At 43.5% G+C, this 27,127-nt stretch overlaps 1 protein-coding gene across 1 annotated transcript; it reads left to right on the top strand.

The window, feature by feature from the left end:
* The first annotated feature begins 17,317 nt into the window (after window positions 1-17,317).
* On the top strand, window positions 17,318-21,163 carry amigo1 (adhesion molecule with Ig-like domain 1). The gene is made up of 2 exons (XM_072450101.1): window positions 17,318-17,386; window positions 18,539-21,163. Exon 2 carries the CDS (start codon window positions 18,584-18,586, stop codon window positions 20,105-20,107), a length of 1,524 nt encoding a protein of 507 aa, XP_072306202.1. The 5' UTR covers window positions 17,318-17,386; window positions 18,539-18,583; the 3' UTR covers window positions 20,108-21,163.
* The last annotated feature ends 5,964 nt before the right edge of the window (window positions 21,164-27,127 follow it).

Genomic DNA, 27,127 nt, shown 5'->3' with positions numbered 1-27,127 from the left:
AACCTTGGAGTCTTATTTAACCAGGAGCTCTCATTTAAAGCACATACAAATCAAGCCTGTAAAACAGCCTTTTTCCATTAGCAATACAGCCAAAATCAGAAGAATCCTGCCTAAAAGCGATGCTGAAAAACGTATCCATGCATTTGTAACGTCTAGATTGGACTACTGTAACTCCCTGCTCACAGCGGGTCTTAAAAGCTCCATAAAAAGCTTTCAATTGATTCAAAATGCAGCAGCAAGATTACTAACAGGAACTAAATGAAGAGAACACATTACGCCGGTGCTCAAGTCCCTTCACTGGCTCCTGTCGAGTTTAGAATCAAATCAACGGCAACCGTTGTTGTGATTTTGGGCATTACAAAAATAAATTGAATTGAATTGAAGCATTGTGTCAACTGATGGGACTTTATGGACAAAAACAAATGCATTAGATTCAGTTGTAGTCATCTGGACTCTGTTTTTTGAAAAAACTAAACGTTTCGACTCTCATCCAAGAGTCATTCTCATTCTGAGAATGATAAAAGGTGAGTAGTGGCAGTGGCAAGATGAACAGGTTAGACAACGCCCTCTTCCTAGCGGAGAATTCCAGTCTGAATTTTCCTTTTAGCACCGTTCAATTTAATATAAATATCCTTAACACAGACAGAGTGCTCTAACCATAACACTTAACTTAACAAGTTCTATTCAGGTTCTGAACCGGTTTGAGTCCCTAGTCCCCTTATAACCTCTTAAACATGTACACACATAGAGCAGCAGATAATGATTAATGGAGAGGAACGTCCAGCCTTTAAATCCCTTGGAGCTCTCCACAGGCTCCACCTCAAAGCAGCATATTATTACAAAGACACAGAGAGGGTTCAAATCTTTTTCATTTACAGCCGGGGTCTTGATCTCTCCCTCTTCAGCCGGGACAGTCTGGATAAAGGCATGGGACCTGGAAGGACCCTCTGCATGAGTCTAAACAAGACCATGAAAGTACAATAAAACCTTTGCATGTAGCAATATGTAAACAATGATTCAAAAAAACACTTCTCCCTGTAAACAGGACCAGGAGCTTGAGGTGGTGGTCGAGTGCCTGCCCCTGGATGAAAAGGTTGCAGGTTCAACTTCAAACGACAGAGCTTAAAGTTGATACACTGTCCCACTTGATGATTGTACCTTTGCAACATTTATGACTGAAGGGCTTTTCACAAGTCAGATGCAGCATATCAAACCCGAGACAAACATGAGGCCCTGAAGAACCAACACAAAACAAAACAGAAAAACCTTAGATCTTTATTTGCATCTTTTTTTATTATCATCATTCTGTTACTCTCAGTGAAACAAACAGTAATAGTGAATTATTCAATTAAAATGTAACAGGCACATCACTTAGAAAGTAAAAGATACTAACTATACACTATATAATTCAGTGACAACACGATTTCTATGAAAGGCTGTGTGTCATTTATTGAGAAAAGGTCATTTCAACCTGGAGAGATGCAAATGAATATACCATAGAAATTGATGAACGATGAATAGTTAAAAAGGAAACAATTTATCAAGATAAGTTTGGCGCTTAGACCTCGGCAGGGAATGATGAGTGATGTCAAGGAGGTGCAGAGCAGGATATGATGGGACTCTTCCCCTTAAAACCTGAAAATTCAACTCTGTAAAGGTGGTGCTGGGGTGGTGCTGGTGTGGTGCTGGGATGGTGCTGGGGTGGTGCTGGGATGGTGCTGGGGTGGTGCTGGGGTGGTGCTGGGGTGGTGCTGGTGTGGTGCTGGGATGGTGCTGGGGTGGTGCTGGGATGGTGCTGGGGTAGTGCTGGGGTGGTGCTGGGATGGTGCTGGGGTAGTGCTCGGGTTGTGCTGGGGTGGTGCTGGGGTGGTGCTTGGGTGGTGCTGGGATGGTGCTGGGGTGGTGCTGGTGTGGTGCTGGGATGGTGCTGGGGTAGTGCTGGGGTGGTGCTGGGGTGGTGCTGGGATGGTGCTGGGGTAGTGCTCGGGTTGTGCTGGGGTGGTGCTGGGGTGGTGCTTGGGTGGTGCTGGGATGGTGCTGGGGTGGTGCTGGGGTGGTGCTGGGGTGGTGCCGGGGTGGTGCTGGGGTAGTGCCGGGGTAGTGCCGGGGTAGTGCCGGGGTAGTGCCGGGGTAGTGCCGGGGTAGTGCTGGGGTAGTGCCGGGGTGGTCCTGGGGTGGTGCTGGGGTGGTGCTGGGGTGGTGCTGGGGTGGTGCCGGGGTGGTGCTGGGGTGGTGCTGGGGTGGTGCTGGGGTGGTGCCGGGGTGGTGCTGGGGTGGTGCTGGGGTGGCGGAGGGCTGCGCAACCTGAACTGCTGAATGGAGTGAAGGAGGGCACGGTATAAAACAAGTAGATTGAGCAGTTGAGCAGTGATTGGACGCTGCTGAGCCTATTAGAGCAGAGCAGAGCAGTGAAGGTCTGTCTGTTGCACAAGTGAAACTCTGCTTTTACTACACTTCAGTTCAGTTTACACATACACAAAAAATAGCATATGTAAGGAAGGCACTGATGTGGATGTGAGAAGGAATTTAAATCAATTACAGGTCTTTAAGGGAGGTAGTAAACAGTAATAGGTAGCGTTACTTTTAACTTATTACGCTACCTCGTTACGCATTACAAGGTAACGTGTTACCCCCAACTGGTAGTAAATCTTTCAGAGTTATCAATTAAATAAATTGCAAAGATCATTCATACTTTCTTCTTTCATACACAAATTTACACCAACAATCAAGGACTGGACCAAAATGATACCAGACATTTGCGAAATGGAAAATATTACATTCGAACATTAAATGAAAATGGCCACATTTGACAGACTATGGACTAAATGGTAAATTTCAATTGGTTTATATGTGCCTTAATTTTCTTTTTGTAATTTTGTCTACTATTTTAGATTTTTTTTAATCTACTGTTCTCGCTCTAGTCTTGTTTTGTTTAATTGTGTTCTTTTATTTCTACATACCGGTTTATATTCTAAATATGTTTTTTTGTCATTATTATAAAAAGATAAACAGTGACAAAGAAAGGCCATGCGTAGTTCTTTGTCTGCACCACAAGGCCCATAATGCCGAGTCTAATTGCCTTACATAACCTCTGCCTTTGGACCTGAGGATGGCCATTGATGAGACTCACAACAGCAGAGGCTGCTTCTTAATGGCTCCTCAGACAAACAGGCTTTATCTGCTGTAATGGAGTAATGTGGATTCTTATGGAAAATCTATATACATTTAGAAGCATCTTACATTATCATTCATTAGTCATTCATAAATAAGGGAAATCAAGCTGAAATGTATTGCACATTAGCAAGTTGTAGAACCAGCGTCACAAAACTGAGTTTTGATGCATGCGTTGAAAAAGGATTTTGCGATCCAGAGATAGACCAAAGATCAGATTTATGGATGTAATAAAGAAGGACATAATGTCAGAGAATGCAAAGATGCCTGGAAAGGAAAAGCAGAGGTGTATTGCAAAAAAGATTTATTGCATACTAATCCATGTTTTATCATACACACATCAACTTGGGACACTTGTGTGTCATTATTTACACAAACTAATCATTGAGATTGAACTTCATGCAACTTCTGATGGAGCTCACGTCTGACACAATAAGAACACAGGTTTGTACTTCATCTAAAGCTCCTTCATCAAGAAGGCCCAGCAGAGGATGTATTTCCTGAGCAGGAAAGCCAGTCTAATAGTGCAGATGAAGGTGAAATTCTACATAGTCAGGGACAAACAGACACTGAAGCGCTTTGTGCGCTCTGCTGAGCAGGTGATCAGCTGCAGACTTCCATCTCTGCAGGACCTGTACGGCTCCAGGACTCAGGGACAAGCAGGTTGGATCATAGTTGACCCTTCTCACCCTGGACATGGACAGTTTGAGCCACACATGTTGCACCTTTACCGCTGAAGCAAGTTCCTAGTTGATTAACATGTGACACACAATTCAAAATCCTCCTCCTCCTCCTTACAAAGCCATAAATGACCTGGTCCCATCCTACCTCAAAGATGCTATATAGTACCTCATCAACCAAATAGAGCACTTTGCTCTCAAAATGCTGGACATCTGATGGTCCCAAGAGTCTCTAAAAGCACAGTAGGAGGTAGAGCGTTTAGCTCCCAAGCTCCTGTGTTATGGATTCAGCTCCTGTCCATGTCAAAGAGGCCGACACAGTCTCTTCATTTTAGACCAGGCTTAAAACATTCCTCTTTTCACTTGACCACTATCCACTGCTTCTGACTTTTTCTATCAAACAATATTTAATATTTAATTTCATTTGCAATCTGTTCATTGTTTTTTCTTCTTCTCCTCCCACTTCCCCGCCGGGAATGAAACCTGCACATCGATGACCTGTGGATCCAGATGCACCTCAACTGCTTGGAGAAAGGATCTCAACTCCATATGAACGGTTCTTCATCTGCCTCGAAGAACTGGTTCTCTTCCTGAGTGGGTCCAGCTCCACTGTCTATCTGTAAATTGAAGCGCTTCCGCTGGTCTGTCAGAAGGAGTTGGCTCTGTCCTTCACTGTGGAACTCCTTGGGGTTTCTACTTTTTCCCAAAGAGATTTTGGTAGTTTTTCCTGGCCGAGAAGGAGGGTCTAAGGACAGGGGAGCTTAAGACATTTGTGTTAGGACAGGGGATGCTGGGGACATTACCAAGTCCCTCTGAACATTAATCTGTTTTGAACTGTCGCCCCTCAAGGCAACTGCTGTTGTAATTTTGGGCGTTACAAAAATAAATTGAATAGAATTTCTTTGAATTGTAAAGCAGCTTCACTCTGTCAGTGTCTAGTCCCGGCTGGAGTACGGGCAGGAGGGAGCAGGCTAGAGGGCACATGCACCTGAATAATAGATCAACTTTCAGCTCCGCAAAGCAGCTGAATCACTTCCCATCATGCCATGCTCTGGCTATCAGAAGTCATTATGTAATCTCTGCACAGGCCAGCCCGAGACTCTGATTTAGGTGTTCAGAATGACTTCGCACTTGTGTGTCATGGGCTTGGTGCAAACTACACTCTGTCAAGATGGATAAGGAAGTGACAGAGGGTTAGATACGAGATAAATCTGAGGCTAATAATCCTCCAGTCTCTGATGTGGCGATTGAAGTGTCCCAGGACACTTGGGCCAGTACTGCAGTGAAGGCCATGCTTCAGGGTTGAGGCGGGTGGTGAGGAGAAGTGTCGCTCAGGGGAAATAAGCTCATCATAGTTAAGGTGATAATAATAGAAGAGATATGTCGGGAATGGAGAAGGTCAAACCAACCAGGAAAAATGTTACTTTTAGAGACATTTGATGCCGTTCCATTAATCGAAGTGGGTATTTTTAGCTACAGTAGCAACATAAATCAAAGTGTATGCAGACCGAATCAATAACTTACACCAACAGATAATAAATGTCATGTCAAAAAAGTAGGTAAAACGTCCCCTCCCCCCAAAAAATAAAAGAAAATCAAAATCCTTACTTGTGTAAATGTTTTGATCAGACAACATGACAAAATGTTCTTATCCTCAATAAATCACAATTGCAGTCACCCCTGTAAAGCTTCACAAAAACAAGTGAATAATTGTCCACGTTCAAGATTCATCAGTGAAACAAGCAAATTGACTATTGAAGGATCTACTTCTATAGCATACATAAAAAAGTAGAGGAGCAAAAATAGCTTATTGATTTCCTCTGATCCGGGCTCCGCCTTTATCAATCAGAGCTTCCTCAGTGCACTGCATAACTGAACCAGAGAGAAGATAAAGAACAGCAGTAAACACCTCAGAGAGCACAGTCTGACAACAGCACACACTGTGTCTCACTCAGCTCCAGTTTCAAAACCAAATATTATATCTTTTGCAAAAGTCTTCAAAATGTTGGAAGCATGCAAAATAGGCCCATGTTTACAGCATGTACATCATGTATGTTCATTAACAAGCACCGTCCTGACCAAATAAACAAAAAATAATAATAATAAGATAATAACATGTTTAAACTATGTTTAATGATCAATTCACTGTAAACCTGGATGCTTAATATAATATATTTGACTTTACTCCATTTTACATTCAGTTAAAGCCACACTGCCTCTCAATTGCACTTCCTTTCTGCGTCGTATCAAATGATACTTTTCTATAATTAACCCTTTTGTGGTTTGAGTGTAAAACAATCTGAGTTCTCTTTTCATTCACTCAAGGAGCGGCTTAATACTTCAACAATATATATACTAAACTGTGTTCCTACATCCTGTGATCAAATTGGAAGTTTCTAAATGCATGTCTGAGCCAGCGTTCCTCACACACTTTGCACAGCAGTCCAAAACGTTGATGCAATTTTCAGCTTTTCCCCTGGAGCACAATCATTGCCATCTGACTGGAGCGCTGTAGACTGGGTCTCTTCATGAACTGAACTCTGGAGGACACACACAGCCAATCAGGACTGCAGAGGGAAGAGGGATTATAGGTTGAGAAAACGTGAAACAAGCCCCTGAGGTCGCTCCACTCTGGGTAAGTAGCTCTTAGCAAAACCAACACTGCAGAGAGTGATATTTTTTACACAGAATCACTGGAAATGGCTTATATCTGTAGTTTATTTTTTTATTTTTTATGACTATGAGCATATTATTATTATTATCATTATCATTATTATTTTTATATTCTTTTATGTTGTTTTTTTGATAAAAAAATATCAGAATATCCTTTTTTAAGAATAAACACAACAGAACACAACATAACTCGACAGAAGAGCAAAAATACAATTTTCTTAGCCATTTCTTTGTGATGGCCTTTTTTTCCAACTGCCAAAAGTATTCTCCAAAGGTATCAATTTATCATGTCTATGGCAGGAGTTTTGAGGCCCAAGTACATAGCATTGAAATTGAGAGGGATCATCAAAAACAGTCTGCACAGCCTTGTTAATTTCAGTCCCATATTTTTGAGCAGCAGGCAGGCTCGGCTCTAGACCAAACTGACTGAGGGTGCATTCGAGTTTCAAAGGGGTGCAAACATGATACTCTTCTATTAAGTGTCATAATATAACACACTTGAAAAATTAGGTTGCGACGCACCCTTTTGCACCCCTATAGACCCGGGTCTGGTTACAGGACAGTCCCAAAACACGTGATAGTGGTTCGCCTGCTGGCTACGGCAGTTTCTTCAACAACAATGAGCACTTTGACATGGTGATAGTCCTCGTGTAATCTTCGGGTCTGGGATCTGTGAGTGTAGCACGAGGATTAAGAAAAAAAATGTGACAAAATTCCCTCCAGACATGTCATTTTGTGGTTCTCCACTGGGATGTAAAAATATTTTCAGACTTTTGTCCAGCAAAACAAGGGTAACCTCTCTTTCCCATTTGTTTTAATATATTTAGTAGAGTACCTGTCCATATTATTCCCCTTGAAAGTTCTGATTTATATATAATGGTCATTACTTTGTTTAATTTCTTGATTATAATATCTTCCTATTGGTGAATACCTAAAGTCTTGTTACTCCAAGCCAAAGGATTCTTCCAACACATCAATTCTTTTCACATGATTTTCTTTTACAATCTGGCAAAAAACCTTTATACCTTTTGTTATCCAGACTTTAGGTCTGGATAACAAGGACTGTCGGAAAAACTGCAGAGAATTTTTAGACAACACGAAGTCCCTGTTTATTTTAAACCAGGAAACACTTTAAGACAAAAACTGGTTCACCCTAAGGACAAGTTGCCGACTCAAAAACAGAGCAAAGTAATTTATTCTATCCAATGCAGTGAAGAAAGTTGTAAAGAACGTTACATAGGTGAGACAAAACAGCCTCTACACAAGAGGCTTTATCAGCACAGAAGAAATACTAGTTCAGGACCTCAGAGCGCCGTGCATCTCCATCTTGAAGCCTCTAATCACTCGTTTGAAGACGGTGAGGTGAAGGTTTTAAGCAGGGAGAAAAGATGGTTTGAAAGAGGAGTTAAGGAAGCTATTTTTGTTAAAAAAGAAAAACCTTCTTTAAACAGAAACGGAGGTCTAAGGTTCAATCTTCCTGTAGTTTACAATGGGATCCTGAACCCCTGGAGAGGTAGAGGACCAGTACCAGGACATTTAGATGCTAATCAGGTATTCAGGGTGGGTGAGCCAGGGTCTCACAAAGACAAAGGGGAGACTAATAGCCCATTAAAGGGTTGAATAGGCTCGGTAGATACCAAGAGGGTAAGTTTCTGTTGAAACAAACAACTCTTTCCTCTTCAGGAAGGCTCCTCCCAATGGGCTGGACTTACCACAGAATAGTATAAATATCGGAGTTCTCGACCTAAATTCTTTTATTGACAATGACTCTTGGATGAGAGTCGAAACGTCTATTTTTTCTAACTGAGTCCAGATGACTACAACTGAAGCTTTTTCTACTAGTTTGGACATGCCTGGTCTAGTCGGTCCTTCCCATCTTTAGGTATTAGGGATTTGATGGCTTCTTTCCAACAAGGTGTTTGTACCACTCTGAGGTGAATGATTGTTCTTTAATCTTTTGTACTTCCAACACCTGTTATTTCAGCCCCTAATTTTTATTTTGCTCTTCTGTAATAGCTCTTCTGCAAATTGAGGGTGTCTAAAAAAGAATATGTTTTGAGATATTATTTACAGAAAGGTTTTTTACAGAAGGATTCAAAGGCTTATTATTTTGCTTGTCCTGATTTTTTTTTTCTTTCTTTAAGCTTGTTGTTTTCTAGTTTCCAGGCTAATAATTTAGAAAAATTAGATCCACTATCATAACATCTTTGCTTGGAGAATTTTTTTATTTTTTTGTTTGAAGGTCATGTAATTAATTTCTCCTCTTATCTTTTTAATGTCATAGAGCATTTGAGGATTCCCCTTCCCCTTACCTCCAGAATATTTAGTTTTTCTTCCCCATTTTTTCTCTTTTGCCAAGGTCAAGGCTATAATTTTTCCTCTCACAAATGCTTTAGCAGCATCCCAGAGAATGGGCCGGGAAGTTTCACCATTGTCATTCTCTTTTCCTTCAGGCCTACAGTAACGTAGATAGGAGCATGATCACTTAAGTCTATTGTGCCCACATCTGCCTCAGTGATTTTTGTCTTTATTTAGAATAATAGTCTATTCTGGAGCAGGTTGAATGTGGATTAGAAAAATGGGTGTACTGGCATGCACTGGGGTTCATCTCCCTCCACATGTCAATCAGTCCTATATTCTTCATTAATCATACGAAATCTCCATCAGTTGTTGCCTTGACCAGTATATATTTGCCTTCCTTGTCATGCCTTATTCAATTTCTACTGGTTGTTACTGTTCTGGGTTGCGGGTGACTGGAGCCTATCCCAGTGACTTTGGGCCAGTGACTTTACATCAAACATTTTGTTCAAAAGCTATTTGGTTTGAAATCAATATTGCAACTGTGTTTACCACTGTATGATGAATAGTAATAAAATGTATAACAAAATATCATATAAAAAAGATTGAATTGTAGTCATCTGGACACTGTTTTAGAAAAACATGACATTTCTCAATCTGTGGATCTGGTCTAATAACTTTGATATTTATCCTACTCTGAGCCGAGTAAGCCCTGCCCACTGGGAGGAGCCTCCTGATTATAGCCTGTCCTGTTTCACCTGAAACTGATCTTCTTTACCTTAATAGCCCTATAATGGGCTATATAAATCCTATTGTTAGCTGGCTATAGCTCCCTCATCAGGGTATTATCAGGAAGTCCCTCCTGGAGGGCAGGACTTATGCAGCCCAGAGAAGGATAAATGCCTGAATTCTCAAACTAGATTTGCAGATTGAGAATAACTTTTGGATGAAAGTCGAAGCGTCTTGTTTTTCAACAGAGGGTCAGATGACAACAATTTTCTATGACTAAATTAATATATTAAGTTTAAACCATGTCATTGATCTAAAATAGAAGGATTTACCCCATGGGAACCTGATGAATGGTCAACACAAAGCACACACAATAAGTCAATCAATTCAACTTAATTCAAGTAAACTACAAGAAGACTTCTTGAGAAGGCAAATCTTCCCTCAACTTCCCTCTGTGTTTACAATAAGTCTTATCTGTGTGTCATGTAGAGACATTGTAATTCCTTTGTTATTAACAGATCTGTATCAAACTCAAGGTTTTTCTTGCTTATTTCAGTAACAGTTTTGTTCCTTGAGGTAAGCTGGACTGTGTATGTGCACTTCTAATGTGAAGGTTAATAATGTGATCAACAAAGTTCTATGGCTAAATCCACACAACAACTTTAGTGATTTTCCACAATTTAAAGGTAGATTAACCCTCCATAAAAAAGTGCACCTTTAAATATTGTCATGTTTTTGATCAGTTTCCCATTTTGCCCATATGGACCCTATGTGGGCTTATGTGGGCTTCCAATATGGGCTCTACATGGGTTTGCCCACATGGGGCCCCACATAAAATCTAAGTAGGGTTTATGTGGACCCCATCAGGGCAACCCAGGCCAAACCCATAGGCCGTACTTTATATCTCAAATCAAATGCCTGAAGATTATTAGACTATCATACTGTTAAAGAGTTAAACAAACACCTCTCAACAGTGTAACGTTCTGCTCCTCCTTTAATCCTTGCTTAAACAACAAATTCTCGCTCAACAAACAGACTACAATAATAAAGTTGGCAAACCCAACAAGTGGGGCCCACATACATTTACTCACTTATAACCCATATTCACAAAACCCCGCTTACATCCCACATGGGGCCCATAATGCACTACTCACATGGGCAAAACCAAATGGGGCCTGCTTGGGTTTACCCACTCACATGCCCATGTGAAACTCACACTGCCCAGACAAAACCCATGGGGCCCACATACAATGTTGGCCGGGTTAGGATCAGTGAGGACAGAAAATCAGTTTGACAATTCAATCTCCCCTCGTTTAAGATCTGCAGGTGTGAGCATTGACATATAAAAAACATTAAAATCTAATACGGTAATCATGAAATGCATAAAGACATCCTGACTGTGCTACGGAACATTTCCAGTCTAATCACTGTTTGATTATGCAAAGCCCTTCCTAATCATTCATTTCCTATTGACAGATTGAGGGACTTAGTTTTATTGGAGATTAGAGATTCCACAGTTAATTAGTAGAGCAACATCTGTATTCCCCAAAGGAGCAGTCCACAATCATCTGCCTTTACTTCACCCGAGAGAAACAGATTAACCGGTTTAAAACTCATAACAACTTCACGGAGGTGAAAACAGGATGGACATTTTTTTATGACAAGAAGCAGCAGCAGCAGCAGCTTTTGTGTTCTATGTCATCAACACATCAAATCCATCCAAAATGCAGGGACAATTTATGCACAAAGAACAATTTCCCCCCCTGTCAGTTGAAACATTCCCTTCACAAAATTAAGATCCTGTACTTGTCAAATGATAACTATTGTGTAAATAACTGTGTATAGTTGCCTAGTAACAGTTATGGCTTTACCTCTACATAATTACCGGTATGTCACGTTTGCAAAGACCCCAACCTTAATTAAATCACTTGTCCCTGTCACCAACTCTGATCCTAACCTTAATCTGATTGAGAAATAGCACGTTGTCAAAATTGAGTATCTGCAAATTTCAATAGAAATGCAGTGCAGGAATGATCATCAATACAATGTGGCATAAAAATTATACACACCAAAATTATCCGAGAAAACTATGAGCAATATTTTTAGCTAAATCTTAAATAAATACTATTATTTTATTATGTTTTAAATAAATGATTAGTCAAACATGTTAGGGTTAGTTAGTGAGTATGCGCTTGGGTTAGGGGTTAAAGAGGATACAAATACAACCAAAAGCTTAACAAATGCACAATGAAAGTGATCATAAACTGAGCTAAAAGCCTGATTAAAGAGGTTAAAATGCAAATGTACCTAATATAACTCAACTTTATACCAACATATGTGCTCATTCGAACAACTGAGAAGTGAACTGGTAATCAAAATTAAATTCAAATGCCCCTTTTGATGCTGCATTTGCATAATGTTATGTGTGAAACCTTCAAGTTGTCAAATCTGAGCTCATTTCTTCGTTATTACAGGCTCTTTGGGGCCGCATCAGCGACAGCGCTAATTGTCTGAAAACAATAGTGCCCTGCTTGCTGATCTTGTCTATTGTTTTCGTTTGGTCTGCCCCTCTCTGACACTCATCATGGCCTTATCTCGTGATTCACCAGGAAAAGCCTTTCGACTGAAGCGCGGCCTGTTGCTAAGAGATGCCAGAGAGACGGAGATGTGCGGAGAAGACATCACAAGCGTTTATACAACCATGTGAGCTCCACACTTATTCTAGCCTACATCAGGACTAAACAGGTACAAGCTCTTACAGAAATGTGGCAGAAAAGTGGGTTGTTGATCAAGTGGAGCAATTATCTCTTCACTGCAGTAACAAATGCCATTTTAATTTCAGTTTTTCTTTCCAGGTTTCAAAAAATGTTCCATTCCAATGTTTATTTAGATGTTGTCATTATGAGGAGTTTGTGAGGCATGCAGACATAGCATAACCCTTGATGAGTAAAACACACCACTGACACTATTTATTTAAAGCAAGTACATTATTCAGCAGAGTCTAGGGCGACAGACATATACTAATGCTTGTCTGGAACCTTATAGTGGTTAGGTGGCCTTGACCCAGACTAGTCCAATCTAGATAAGGTTAAATCCTGTTTTAACCCTCGCGCTGTCTCCCTCATCCATCCAGAACTTTAATCAAATGTATTTAACCCACCGCACACTATTTTGAGGGTGGCACAAGGGTTAAAACCTATTTGCCTCTGTCACACTGCTTTTGCCAAAGCGTTTTACCCCCCAAACCCTAACACATCAAACCATGTCCTTTCTGAAAATTGGTAGGACTGTATAGCAGTATATTCAAATCCAGCATTGAATTATGAATCAGACACGTGACCTCACAAATGCTCACCTGCCTTTCCGCTACACAAAAGGTTTTTGTAACTATTTTATAGATATTATTTTCTACAATTTGTTAATATATTTGCATCCCCTGTGCAATCAGAAGACACATATTATACATAAACTGCGGCCAAAGAGCGAGCAGTACATGACTTGTCTTTGTGTGTCTGCAGCTGCCGGTCGAATGAAGTGCCGTGTGGCTCTAGTTTCATGCATTAGTTTGAGCGTTGTGTAAAGACCGTTGTGTTTGCGATCGGCTTTAAGAGGCAGGTGAACAGGGACAAACTCACTGCATGCATACAGCACATTATCTGGCTTGATCAAGTGCTTAGTGTTTGATTGAAGTTTGAAACTTGATCAGGGCACATCGGGGTGAGGCCCAGGACACTAGAGCCACTCCACTTTACTATTCTGACTACACTTAATCATTAATGGTGCTCTGCGCGTCAGTTAGGTGTGCTGCTGCTGAAAGTAACGTTTGTCTGATTTTTGGGACACAGTGCACCTTTAAGGCTACGCTACATAAGTAAGTTGAGGTAGAAGGAAAGGGTGGATGCAATTAAAATGATTGTAGATTATGAAGAAACCTTTCTGACAAATCAGAAAAACAACATTGATGAAAACAAATATTGTAAAACTGCAAAACATAACGCAGGGATATTATCACACTAAAACATACAGGTGTTTTAACTGAAGCAGAATAACCGAAATACAAGTAAAGATCTCTAGAAGTAATTTCTTTGTACCAAGAAGTCCATTTGAGCAAGAACACAGGACAAAACAAGGCCACAGCAGCCTGATCCAGAGCCAAAACAGTCACAGGGCTGTTCCCATGGCAACACACTGGTCACAGCAGGAAGTGCAGTCAGACAATAATCACTACATCTCACATCTCCAACACAGGAGCTGCAATAACAGAGGGCTAGACTTTCACACCTGGGGCTGGGATGTGAATAGACAAATAGACTTTTGAAAGTGAAATACAAGAGAAACAAGGAGACAAAGGGGCTCAAAGCCTAAATGACAGGTTCCCCTTAGTCTCTGATGGTATAGAACCTGTGGTAAATATTTTGCATAGTTTTACATCCATGAAGTTGCAATTTGTGAAGACGTTTTGAAAAATAAAACTTTGAAATTACAGGAAGTGATCATTCTAAAAGGGAATCCCTCTGTGATGTAATCAATATGCGACGTGCCATTGAAAACAGAGACAATTTACACTTAACTGACACAATTTTCAGTTCAATCAAAAAATTCAACAAAATAAAGTTGTTATCAGGTAATATAATACATATCACCTGAATTATGTAATTTATATGTGTAATTTATATGGATTTTGGCCCTTGTTTACAATATGGTTGCTAGGTAACAGTTGTGGAATTACCTCCTGCTGCCCATGTCCAGCCAGGAAATACAATTATAAAAAAAAAAATAATGGGGCCAAATAGGCAAAATGTTTAGTGAAATCTGAAATATAATCATGTTCACCACATTTGAGTGAAATGCATTGTCCAACCTTAAGTCATATTAAGTAACACAGAAGCACGGAGTGAGGACTGAGGGCAAAGTGGTGGGAGATGAACCTGTGCTGGTAAAATGAGCTTGTATATTGGCAGCCAATCAAGAACAGGCTGATCCTGCAGGTTTTGTTCTTGTGCCTTTAGGTGTTTGGACCTGAACATTCTGACCGAAAACACAAAGTCTTTCTTGTTCTTTACACGCTTTGTACCTTTCGAGTTTCATATTGGCGCATTCGATGTGTCAAGTGAAAGAAAATGACATTTAAGGGACTGCAATCACATGACAATGACTTCATATTTATTTCACAAATATTGCAAACCTGTGGTCTGCTTTTCATAGCTGTATGCAATAGGTTCAAACATGCAAAGTTTAAACTACCTTTTGAATAATAAAAAAAAAGCATAATGTGGTATAGTTCATAACAAAACGTATGAGAGAAAAGTGAAAAGTAACTTAAAGTAGCACTGTGTTTTTACAAGTTTGAGGCCATACATGTGTCATCTGGGAAAACAAATTCAAAACTGATCTGAAAATGGCGCACTAAAAGATATAACTATTTTGTTATTGATATGCTGTTGCTGGAGAGTGAACGATATACTACTAAACTGAGAAGCAACTTGTATTGAGGAAAAAAAAAACTAGATAAATATGCATTATCAGTGATTGAGGTAATAATGATATATATGATGGTGACTCCCTGCCCCCTAGAGCTAATCCTCATTCATTAGCTGGTTTATGAGGCGTGTTGAGTGGGAGGCTTGGTGGTGCAGCAGCTTTTTGGCTCGACTTGCTTGTTCAGAGCTGTGCTAAATTTGCCGCTGCAAATGTGCAAATTCAGGAAAACCCTAAAAGATCTCCAAAATCTATGTGTGGGTGGATTCACTTGAATAAAAATGACAAGGTTTTCCCTCCTCAGTGGGCCCTCATAAACAAAGCTGTACAAAGACTTAAACACATGTATCAACCAGCATCAGTATCTCAAGTATTTAAGTTGAATACAGTGACGTTATTAATTCAACTGCATATTCCCATTCGCGCAGAAGGCAGAAGGAATATTTCAAACTATTTGAAATATTTGTTATATTTTTTAGGAGCGTGGAAGAGGAAGCACAAGATCTCTTTATTGGGCATGTGTGAGTATTCTCTGTTGCAATTTATTTCATTTTCATTTTCAAATATTTCTAAAATGTGACGCACATAACGTGGACAGGGTCAGAGGAACAGAACCTCCAATGCTTTCGTAAGAGGGTAACATAGTAGATAAATTCAGCAAATGAAGTGCTTGTCCAGAGCTGAAACTAAAAATGACGTAATGATGTAGTAATTTTGAAGGTCACTGTTGAATCTCAAATTCTGTTGTTATTTCAGTGAATGATTTAATTGAATTACTATTTAATTGTAGATTGTCACAGTGAATACAGCTCATGACTAATAAATCAAAACAATGACTCATAAGTGTAACTGAAACTGTCAGTGGCGAGTGACAATATCAATTTTACAAGTGACAAAATCAAATGACTACAAAGAAATACAAGCGGAACAAGGTGGAACAGAACATTCTTGTTCTGGTGACTTTTGGTGACGGCAAACAGACTCATTCAGACCAAACAAACGCAACAGAAAGAACTGTTGGCACAATTTAAGGTGTTACATATTTCAGTTTATTATTTTCATGTCGATCAAAAGCCAAATAGAGTCTAGTTATAGCTTAAACTTCTTATGAAAGGGAAATGTCATGGAGCAAATCAACCTGTCGTACTCACATGCATAGTGTCACATTCATGTGCCTATAACTGATGAAAATAGAGTGTTTATTTTACCATTATTATTAGTATTATCTTGTCTTACGCTAGCTGTTTTTTATTTTATTTTTTATCTTTATTTATTTTCCCCCTCCATTCCTTATTAGGAAATGAGAGGTTTTGTCTATAGGAGTTTTTGTTTATAAGAGTTTTGTTTATAAGAGTTCTTCTATTCAGAGTGTTTTTTTTTTAAACTTCCTATAAGTTATCTGTCCTTTTCCTCTGTATCTACCTGCGTTCCAACAATGAAATTTCCCCATGTGTGAATAAAGGATTATCTTATCTTAACCTAATGAATCTAAACAATCTTTCAAACCCAAGCAGCTTGGCAAGATAGTTACTGTTGACTTTTCATTCAATAAATTGTAGCAGGAACAATATTTCTGCAGTTCAATATTTACTGTGTGTACATTTTCTATATTTTTTATGACAAGATTCAAGCAGTAGAGAGTCAATAATTAATAAATAACTAATTGACCTAGTCTGCATGTCAGGGGACTTATACAGCTGCTGTGACTGGTTTGATTTGACACCAGTGACTAAATCCACCCATGGACTTACACATCCTTTAATGAACTTCTCACCGGTGACATTTGGTATTGTGTATCCGCGTGTATCGGGTTCATCAGAGTCGGGGCTTGTGTCATTGCCGAACAACACTTCCTCCTGGACCTTGACCACATCTCGTTGTCCGCGGCTCCCGGGACGCGCGCGCTCCGGCCCTCCGCACTGCGCCTCTCCTCACCGGGCGGGCGCCTGTCACTCGGAAGCTGCTCCCTGCTAATTATACCAATGGCCGCTGATAGGAGCAGACGGCGCACGGATCTCGCTCAAACGACGCCAATTATCCGCGCATCTCGACCTGTTTAGACCAGGCAAGACGCGCATTTAAACATCGCCTCTTTTTTGTCCATCACAGCTGAAAAGGGACCGTTTCTCTTTCACGTTTTTTTAAGCGTCATTTTTTGTGACCGTTTATTGGATGGTGCGTGGATTATTCTGGCCAGGGCATCTCTAGTGTGTAGTGTTCAACCCTCCTCTCTATTTTTTTTTTTTGCATCCACCGTTGTCATCGGAACTTGACGCACGCACAGAGAGGAGACGCACAGGGCTGGATGGAGTAGATACGACCCGGAGACACTGCATCCTTTTCGGCGTTGGCTCAAGGTAAGGCTTCTGTTTTGCCCTCCTTCCTTGCTTCCTTCCTTGCTTCCTTCCTCCTGCTTCCCTCTCCATCTCTCACGTTTCCATGTTGTGCGCGTTTGTTGTCGTGGAGAGTGGTGCAGTGCCAAATCAGCGCGTCTCACAAGGACATTTTGTGAATGGTCACGAGATTACGCGTCTTTGTGTTTATCATCCCAACCGACTGGTGTTTAAAAACCTGTTTGAAGGCGATCGAAGTGCGTCTTGTGTCGTTAGAGACGTGAAGGAGGTGTGCGGGGAATTACATTTACACTTGATTCCAAATGATCAATTTAAATAATTCACTCATTATACATAAAGACTGGAACTGCAATTATGTTATGGCTCCATGTGGCGGACGAGACTTCTTCAGAGGAAGCTGTAAGTCACCTTGCATGATGCAGTAAAGCACAAACCATGGAGAGAAATGACTGTTAATATATTCAATAATTGAATAGCTTAAATGGTAATAATAAAGTAAATCACATGCCCCTAAGATTTTTAGTTGGTGATTTGACATCCCCACCAGATCTGAAGTTTCAGTGATTCATTTTTCTTTAGCAAACACAAAATTAAGTTCATTTAGTGCCGTCTAACTCTACTAACGGGCACTTACGCCAAGACATTTGAGGATAAACTATAATAAATATGATAAACCAATGTGTTAAAGGTGGAATGGACGATTTTTTTCAGCAAATTTTTTATCATATTTCCTCGTGGCGTGGATAAACCATTTGTCCTGCCACGTATCAATCATAAAACGCACCTACCGCTCACCTGCAGCCGCGTGCGGTTCGTCCCCACGTTTCCGCGTGCCTAAGCGCATGGATCTATCATAATATAGTTCCCTCAGTGTACGGGGCAAAATAAAGACAGTTCGAGCTGACGCAGAAGTGGACAGAAATCTACGGGAGTCGAGCGATGCGTTGCGCTCCGTTGCGCTAATAAACAAACGCACGTGTGTGTTGTATCAGTCCACACGGGGGAGTGCACATGCGCACTTCCGCCTGCGTTCTCGAATCGCCGAAAAATCGTCCATTGCGCCTTTACTATAGAGAACTGCAATTGTACAGTGCCTTGCAAAAGTGTGTGCACATTTATCACAGCATTCAATTGTGTTTCTGCTCTTTCTTGTAGCTTGCTCTTTAACAATGGGATCGCTTTAAACCTGGGATTTCCATCATGTTGGACCAACTACCTCAGTGGCGCCCCCAATGTCCCAGATGGACCCTGCTTCTCTCTCTTGGGACCGTCCTGCTGTGGCTGCCGCTGGCCCACATGACCACCCTCAACTGCCACAAAATCTGCATCTGCGCCTCCAACATCGTCAGCTGCTCCAAGATGAACCTGACGGAAGTCCCGTTCAACATCCCCACCTACACCGTTGTCCTGGACCTCAGCTACAACGAACTTAAGAGGCTAAAAGCGGAGTGGACGCCCGACCGTCTGCCCAATCTCCATAACTTGCTCGCGAGCCACAATGAAATTACCTTTTTGTCGTCAGAAGCGTTTATTTACGTGAAGCACCTGCGCTACTTGGATTTGTCTTCTAACAATCTACGGCTACTTGACGAGTTTATCTTCGAGCCGTTGGTGAACTTAGAGGTTCTTCTTTTGTACAACAATAGAATATCCCAGATCGACCGTGCAGCTTTTATCACAATGATCAACTTGCAGAAGCTTTACCTTAGCCAAAACCAAATCTCTCGGTTCCCCGCAGAGCTCGTTAAGGAGAAGTCGCGCTTGGAAAAACTAAGCTTGTTGGACATGTCTTCAAATCGTATTGCAGTTCTGCCTATAGACGAGCTGAGAGTCCTCCCTGCCTATATCAAAAACGGTCTTTACTTTCACAACAATCCTTTGCATTGTAATTGTGACCTTTACACTCTTTTAGCCCACTGGTATATCCGAAAACTCAACTCCGCCGTGGACTTCAAAGACGACTATACGTGTGTCTTGCCTGGTCCCCAAAAAACCCAAGTCCTCGCCTTTGACCTTAGCCATGATTACATGAACTGCAGTACGTTCAAAGAGGAAGACGAGGAGGCATTTTTGGAGCAGACGTTACTTCTCAAGTGTGATACAAAGCACAGAAATATGTTTAAGTCTTGGACGCTGCCCGGGAACGTACCTGTCATAGCAGGAAATAACCAAACGGCAAAAGTGTTGTACGATGGGAATTTGCAGGTCAGCCCAGTGAAGGCGGATGATTCTGGGACCTATACGTGCTTCGCGACAAGCGAGGGATTCAACGAGACCGTCTACATTGTGCTTAAAGTGCATAATTTCACCATGGATAGAAGCGGGGAAAGTCTTAACACAGCCTACACAACATTAGTGGGTTGTCTAGCGAGCGTGGTCCTGGTCCTCATGTACCTGTACCTGACGCCGTGCCGCTGCTTCTGCTGTCCCAACAAGGACAAAGGCAGAGGCGACGACAGCATTCACTCCTCCATGCTAAGCGTCACGCCAACCCATGAGGACCCGGCGTTGAAAGCAGAAATAAACCGGCACGTCGCATTCATCGACTCCAAGAACTCCCAGGGGCAAAATGGCAAGCTCAACCCCAACGGTGACGAGGAGGAAGACGACGAAGAGGAGGAAGACCAGGACGCAGAGGCTGGATCGCTCATGAAAGGCAAGAGAAAGAAGTCCGTGGCGGAGTCAATAAGCTCAGTGTTCTCAGATACGCCTATGGTGGTTTGAACTGGACAAGATGGCCACCGCATTGTGTATCTCAAACCATCACATTTGGACCTAGATACGAGGACTACGTCAGACAATAAGCAGGACCTTTTTACTCCAGCATTTAATTGTGTAGCACTTAATTTTCATACTGTGAAGGAACGGCGATGTGCATTAGGAAGTCTTAGTATTAGATCAGATGTTGACTTGAGCACTCAGGAGGTGGCAGATCAGACCGGAGACAGACACGATGCATGGTTGGCTTGTTACGAGAGCAGGTGGACGACTCGGAAGTGAAAACGTTGCGCATCTTATGTACGGTAAACGTTTGATCCATGTACTGCACAGGAGCCCAGACGGAGATAGCCAGAGACACAGCAAGCCTTCGATACATCTGTCATTAAGACTGAGTCATTTTTGGTAGAGTGGTACACCTAGATGATCGATGTAGGAATTTATACTGAAAACAGTAGCACAAGTATGACAATAAAAATCTAGATTCACACGACACTGTAGCGCATTTCAACATTTGTTTTTTTTATGTGAAATCATGTACAGTCTATAGGTAAGCACATCTACTGTAATGGAAAAAAGTGTAACACAGCAGGAATATTCCTTCATCTTTTACTCTTGTGTGAGTCTATAACTATGGGTCTTGTTATAGACAATGGGTGCAACCGGGACACTAGGACAATGGTCAGCTAGTTCCAGAGACGATGTCTTCAAGAGTCAAAACTCTCATTTGTCTGGTTACAAGACTTCATTCATTCATAATGCTGTACATGCTCCACTAAAGGCCGGCATCTTAAATGTGTTTTTGTCATAGTGGTAGCGTTACTGCGCAGATATACGTCAATAATGCTTAGAGCTGCCAATTGAGGCCTATTGCACACTTGAGGGAAACGTTTCAGATGTACGTAACATTGAACATTCACACTAGTTGAAAGCCTAAACCTAATTGGCATGAGGTTTTTGCGGAAATTAGTAATGAAACTGCAATGGAAACACGTAAGTAACTAGCCAGTTCAAGCCGCACACGCTGTACCTAATAAAGTGGCAATGTTGTTGTTCTCTTCAGCTGCTGTGTCAGGTCGTTTTCCTCTGGTTAGCGGCATAAACAACACCATGTTCCTCGCTGGAAAAGCTTGTGATGGAAAGTTGTGTTTATGCCATATATGTACTCTGGGACCTCGTCTTCTGGCCAGTAAGTTTCCATTAACTCTAGTCGGCTACACTATTGTCGTTCACAGAGATAAAACATGTACATACTCTGTCCACAGCTACAAAATACCCAAAAGTGTTTTACGAGAGAGCGGGAGGGAGGGATGTGTGGCTCCCAGCTGGCCAAACGATGTCGCCTTTGTGCTTCAATGCAAGGTGTTTCTGGATTAAACGTTAACTGCTCCGCGTGACGAGATGAAGCCGCTGCGGCGGTCGTGTCTGAACGGCGGAGATAGGCCTGTTATCTCGGGCCCCCAGAAACAATAAGCCATCGCCTCAGGGTCCAGTCCAGAGTGTTTGATTTGTACTGTCCCTCTGTCCTGTAACTGATGAAACAGATCAAACTGTCATGCCAGCTTTGAGTGTTTGCTTTGCATTTAATAAGAATCAGAACACAGTGACCCGGTAAAGTGGTGTGATTAATTGAAGCACAATCATTGCAAAACATTACGACCACTAAAAAAGAATAACAGCTCGTGGTCGTCTGTAAGTTTGTTGGCTAGACTGTTTGGCAGCAAGTAAAGATTTTGTTCAGTGTCAGGAAATTGGGTCAGGATGTAGACACAGTTGACAAAAGCAATAGCAATATTAGAAGTACAAAGAAGGAAGTGTTGTGAACTGGAAAGTGTACACAGGGAGTGCGTGGCCTCATCAAACAGACAAGCTATTAAGTTGTTGCTCGTTCTGATAAAAAAGAGGTGATAAAAATGAAAAACGCACATGGGTCTTCTGCAGTTGTTTGGCACAGAAGTCAAAATTACCCAGTAAAAACACTTAAACAATGACTTTTAATGGGACAAAATGAGTGAATCCAATCATTTAAACGGCCAATATGATGATTTTTACTACTTTTAACACAACTCAAAAACAAAACACTCTACTCTAAATAATTGGCTTTCTAAATGTCAGACCGTGGCACATCCCGACTATATTTTTTTGTAATTGGTCGCTGTCTGTTGCTGTGAGAACCACCGCAGCATCTTTTGTGTGGGTGAGAAACAGGAAATCGCACTTATCAAAAAGGGTGCCATGTGACTCACTCCACTCATCGCACATAGGAATACACCAGGTGGAGGTTGATTGACAGGCAGCAGTGAAAATACCACCAGACGTTCTTAAATTAACCAATCCTGGCAAAGGCGGGGAGCTGAGGGCCAAAAGTCTGTCCAATTTTAAAGTTGATGAGTTTTCTATTTCTGTACTTAGCAGTGGTTCTCCAACTTTTTTTCCACAGAGAATGTTTGGCTATTTAAAGATCGTCATTATTTGTGACAGAAATTGGCCCAAATCAGCACTAACTTGTGTCTTGAGACAAAATTCAGTGGGTGATTTAAGGGCGATCATATCAGGAAGTCCATTCAAACCGGGACAAAACCAAAACAGATGCTTCTAATAATCTTCATCATCATAAATGCCAGATGCTCCTTAATGACAGTTAAATTAAATGGGTCTTGTTCAAGTCTTTAGCGGTTCCAGACCCGAAACTCCTCAGGTGTTAAGTCCAGCAAAGGCAAAACTTTAAATATCATTGGTTTGGATGCAGTTTAGGCTATGGTGTCATGTAAAATCAATTCCCTGTCTGGGTCCTTATTGATGAGATATTTTAGTTGACTCTCAAGTGCTATGGCTGAGATGCTAACACACAGGGGACTATAGCGGTCAATAGTGGCTTTGAGCTCTCCAAAGCAGATCTGCCTTCCTATATATAAACACCTATATATACAGTAAATATGTAAGCCACTTTCTGTGTTCAGTATTGATTGGTTGTGTAAAAATATGTTCTTTCTATGTACTGTGTATTTCTTGTGTATCTAATGTCTTGTCTGCTGCTGTGCTATGTTTGAAAAGTCTTGACATCAATTTTTATTTTTTAAGTGGGGTTGATGGGGTTTAGTTTTTTTTATAGACGAGGACACATTTTGCGAAATGAAACACGTATGAAGCACGTATCAACGGTTGTTGTCAAGAATGGGCTGTGAATATGTAGCCTCCATTTACTTTCAGTCTGACCCAGTACTTGATTCCATCCATCCATCCATCTTCTGCCGCTTTATCCGGGGCCGGGTCGCGGGGGCAGCAGTCTGAGCAGGGACTCCCAGACTTCCTTCTCCCCAGACACTTCCTCTAACTCCTCCGGGGGGATCCCGAGGCGTTCCCAGGCCAGCCGAGAGACATAGTCTCTCCAGCGTGTCCTGGGTCTTCCCCGGGGCCTCTTCCCGGTGGGACATGCCTGAAACACCTCCCGAGGGAGGCGCCCAGGAGGCATCCGGAACAGATGCCCGAGCCACCTCAGCTGGCTCCTCTCGACGTGGAGGAGCAGCGGCTCTACTCCGAGCTCCCTCCGTGTGGCCGAGCTCCTCACCTTATCTCTAAGGGAGCGCCTGGCCACACGGCGGAGGAAACTCATTTCGACCGCTTGTATCCGCGATCTTGTTCTTTCGGTCACTACCCAAAGCTCATGACCATAGGTGAGGGTAGGAACGTAGACCGACCGGTAAATCGAGAGCTTTGCCTTTCGGCTCAGCTCCCTCTTCACCACAACGGTCCGATGCAGCGACTGCATCACTGCAGCCGCTGCACCGATCCGCCTGTCGATCTCACGCTCCATCCTTCCCTCACTCGTGAACAAGACCCCGAGATACTTAAACTCCTCCACTTGGGGCAAGGACACCCCACCCACCTCGAGAGGGCAAGCCACCTTTTTCCGGTCGAGAACCATGGCCTCGGATTTGGAGGTGCTGATTTTCATCCCAGCCGCTTCACACTCGGCTGCAAACCGTCCCAGTGCATGTTGCAGGTCCGGGTTTGATGGAGCCATCAGGACAACATCGTCTGCAAACAGCAGAGATGAGACCCTGTGGTCCCCAAACCAGACACCCTCCGACCCCTGACTGCGCCTAGAAATTCTGTCCATAAAAATTATGAACAGAACCGGTGACAAAGGGCAGCCCTGGCGGAGTCCAACATGCACTAGGAACAGGTCTGACTTACTGCCGGCAATGCGAACACAGCTCCTGCTCCGGTCATACAGGGACCGGACAGCCCTGAGCAAAGGGCCCCGGACCCCGTACTCCCGAAGCACCCCCCAAAGGACACCCCGAGGGACACGGTCGAAAGCCTTCTCCAGATCCACAAAGCACATGTAGACTGGTTGGGCAAACTCCCATGAACCCTCGAGCACCCGATGGAGGGTATAGAGCTGGTCCAGTGTTCCACGACCGGGACGAAAACCACTCTGCTCCTCCTGAATCCGAGGTTCGACTATCGGTCGGATTCTCCTCTCCAGTACCTTGGAATAGACCTTACCTGGGAGGCTGAGGAGTGTGATCCCTCTGTAGTTGGAACACACCCTCCGGTCCCCCTTCTTGAACAGAGGGACCACCACCCCGGTCTGCCAGTCCAGAGGCACGGTCCCCGAACGCCACGCGATGTTGCAGAGACGTGTCAACCAAGACAGTCCTACAACATCCAGATACTTTAGGTACTCAGGGCGGATCTCATCCACCCCCGGAGCCCTGCCACCGAGGAGTTTGCGAACAACCTCAGTGACTTCAGCTTGGGTGATGGATGAGCCAGCCTCCGAGTCCCCGGTCTCTACTTCCTCTTCGGAAGACGTGACTGAGGGATTAAGGAGATCCTCAAAGTATTCCTTCCACCGTCCGACGACATCCCCAGTCGAGGTCAGCAGGCCTCCACCCGCACCGTAAACGGTGTTGGTGAGACACTGCTTCCCCCTCCTGAGGCGCCGGACGGTTTGCCAGAATTTCTTTGGTGCCGACCGATAGTCCTCCTCCATGGCCTCCCCGAACTCCTCCCAGGCCCAGGTTTTTGCCTCTGCGACAGCACGAGCCGCGGCTCGCTTGGCCTGCCGATACCCCTCGATGACCTCCGGAGACCTACAAGCCAGAGTGGCCTGATAGGCCTCCTTCTTCAGTCTGACGGCATCCCTTACTTCCGGTGTCCACCACCGGGTTCGGGGGTTGCCGCCACGACAGGCACCGGAGACCTTGCGACCACAGCTCCGCGCAGCCGCATCAACAATGGAGGCGGAGAACATGGTCCACTCGGACTCAATGTCCCCAGCCTCCCCCGGGACATGGGAGAAGCTCTCCCGGAGGTGCGAGTTGAATACCCTACTGACAGAGGGCTCCACTAGACGTTCCCAACAGACCCTCACAATGCGCTTGGGTCTGCCAAGTCTGTCCGGCTTCCTCCTCCGCCAGCGGATCCAACTCACCACCAGGTGGTGATCGGTTGACAACTCTGCCCCTCTCTTCACCCGAGTGTCCAAGACACGCGGCCGGAGGTCTGATGACACGACAACAAAGTCGATCATTGACCTCCGGCCTAGGGTGTCCTGGTGCCATGTGCACTGATGAACACCCTTGTGCTTGAACATGGTGTTCGTTATGGACAATCCGTGGCTAGCACAGAAGTCCAATAACTGAACACCGCTCGGGTTCAGATCGGGGAAGCCGTTCTTCCCGATCACCCCTCTCCAGGTGTCACTGTCATTGCCCACGTGGGCGTTGAAGTCCCCCAGTAGAACAACGGAGTCCCCGGTCGGTGCACTGTCCAGTACCCCTCCCAAGGACTCCAAGAAGGCCGGGTACTCTGCACTGCTGTTCGGCCCGTAGGCCGCCACAACAGTGAGAGACCTGTCCCCCACCCGAAGGCGGAGGGACGCGACCCTCTCGTTCACCGGGGTAAACTCCAACACGTGGCGGCTGAGCTGAGGGGCTATCAGCAAGCCCACACCAGCCCGTCGCCTCTCCCCGCGGGCAACACCAGAGAAGTGGAGCGTCCAGCCCCTCTCGAGGAGATGGGTTCCAGAGCCCAAACTGTGCGTGGAGGTGAGGCCGACTATATCTAGTCGGTATCGCTCAACCTCCCGCACAAGCTCAGGCTCTTTCCCCCCCAGCGAGGTGACATTCCATGTCCCCAGAGTTAGTCTCTGTGTCTGGAGATCTGGTCGCCGAGGCCCCTGCCGTCGACTGCCGCCCAGATCTCTCTGCACCGGCCCCTTATGGATCCTCCTGCGGGTGGTGGGCCCACGGGAGGGCGGCCCCACGTCGCTCTTTCGGGCTGTGCCCGGCCGGGCCCCGTGGGGTAAGACCCGGCCACCAGGCGCTCGCCATGGAGCACCCATCCCAGGCCTGGCTCCAGGATGGGGCCCCGGTGACGCCGATCCGGGCGACGTAAACTGCCTTGTTCGTGTTGTCATCATAAGAGGCTTCTGAACCGATCTTTGTCTGACCCGTCACCTAGGACCTGTTTGCCTTGGGAGACCCTACCAGGGGCATGAAGCCCCCGACAACATAGCTCCCGGGATCATTCGGGCACTCAAACCCCTCCACCACGTTAAGGTGTCGGTTCAAGGAGAGGAGTACTTGATTCCAAAAGCCATAATAACTAAGAAAAGCACAGCTCTTTGTGGCTCTGTCAGGTGACTTCAGGATGACTCATGGTGAAACAGAACCTAAAGAGTCATCCGTTTAAACTGTATACCAAAACTATTGTAAATTATGAATATGAGTTTTTGCATCTGAAAATGACACATTTTGTCATAATCTGCTATACACTGTTTTTAGATAACTACTTTCATAAGGATATAACTGGGTTATTAAACCTTCTCAGGCCTCTATCAGTTTCTGACTCCTTAAGAGTTTGTGACTGGTGCTGCTTCTCTCATACTAAAGAGATCAGAGCTGAAAGGTCAAGCTCTAGCTTCTGTGCAAATGTCTCCATAAACAAACCTGAACACCATGAAAGGGAAGAGTTCACTGACCATTACAGAGACACGAGAATGCCATCTTCTGC

Source organism: Eucyclogobius newberryi, unplaced genomic scaffold (assembly GCF_026437365.1).
Source record: "Eucyclogobius newberryi isolate DKJ021-1_F unplaced genomic scaffold, fEucNew1.0.hap1 SCAF_17, whole genome shotgun sequence".
Classification (NCBI taxonomy): Eukaryota; Metazoa; Chordata; class Actinopteri; order Gobiiformes; family Gobiidae; genus Eucyclogobius; species Eucyclogobius newberryi.
The sequence above is the reverse complement of the archived record's forward strand: the minus strand, read 5'-3'. Positions and strand labels throughout refer to the sequence as shown.

Excerpts from the sequence above, each read along its gene's own strand:
- amigo1 (XM_072450101.1), top strand. The coding sequence starts at position 18,584 with ATGTTGGACCAACTACCTCAGTGGCGCCCCCAATGTCCCAGATGGACC.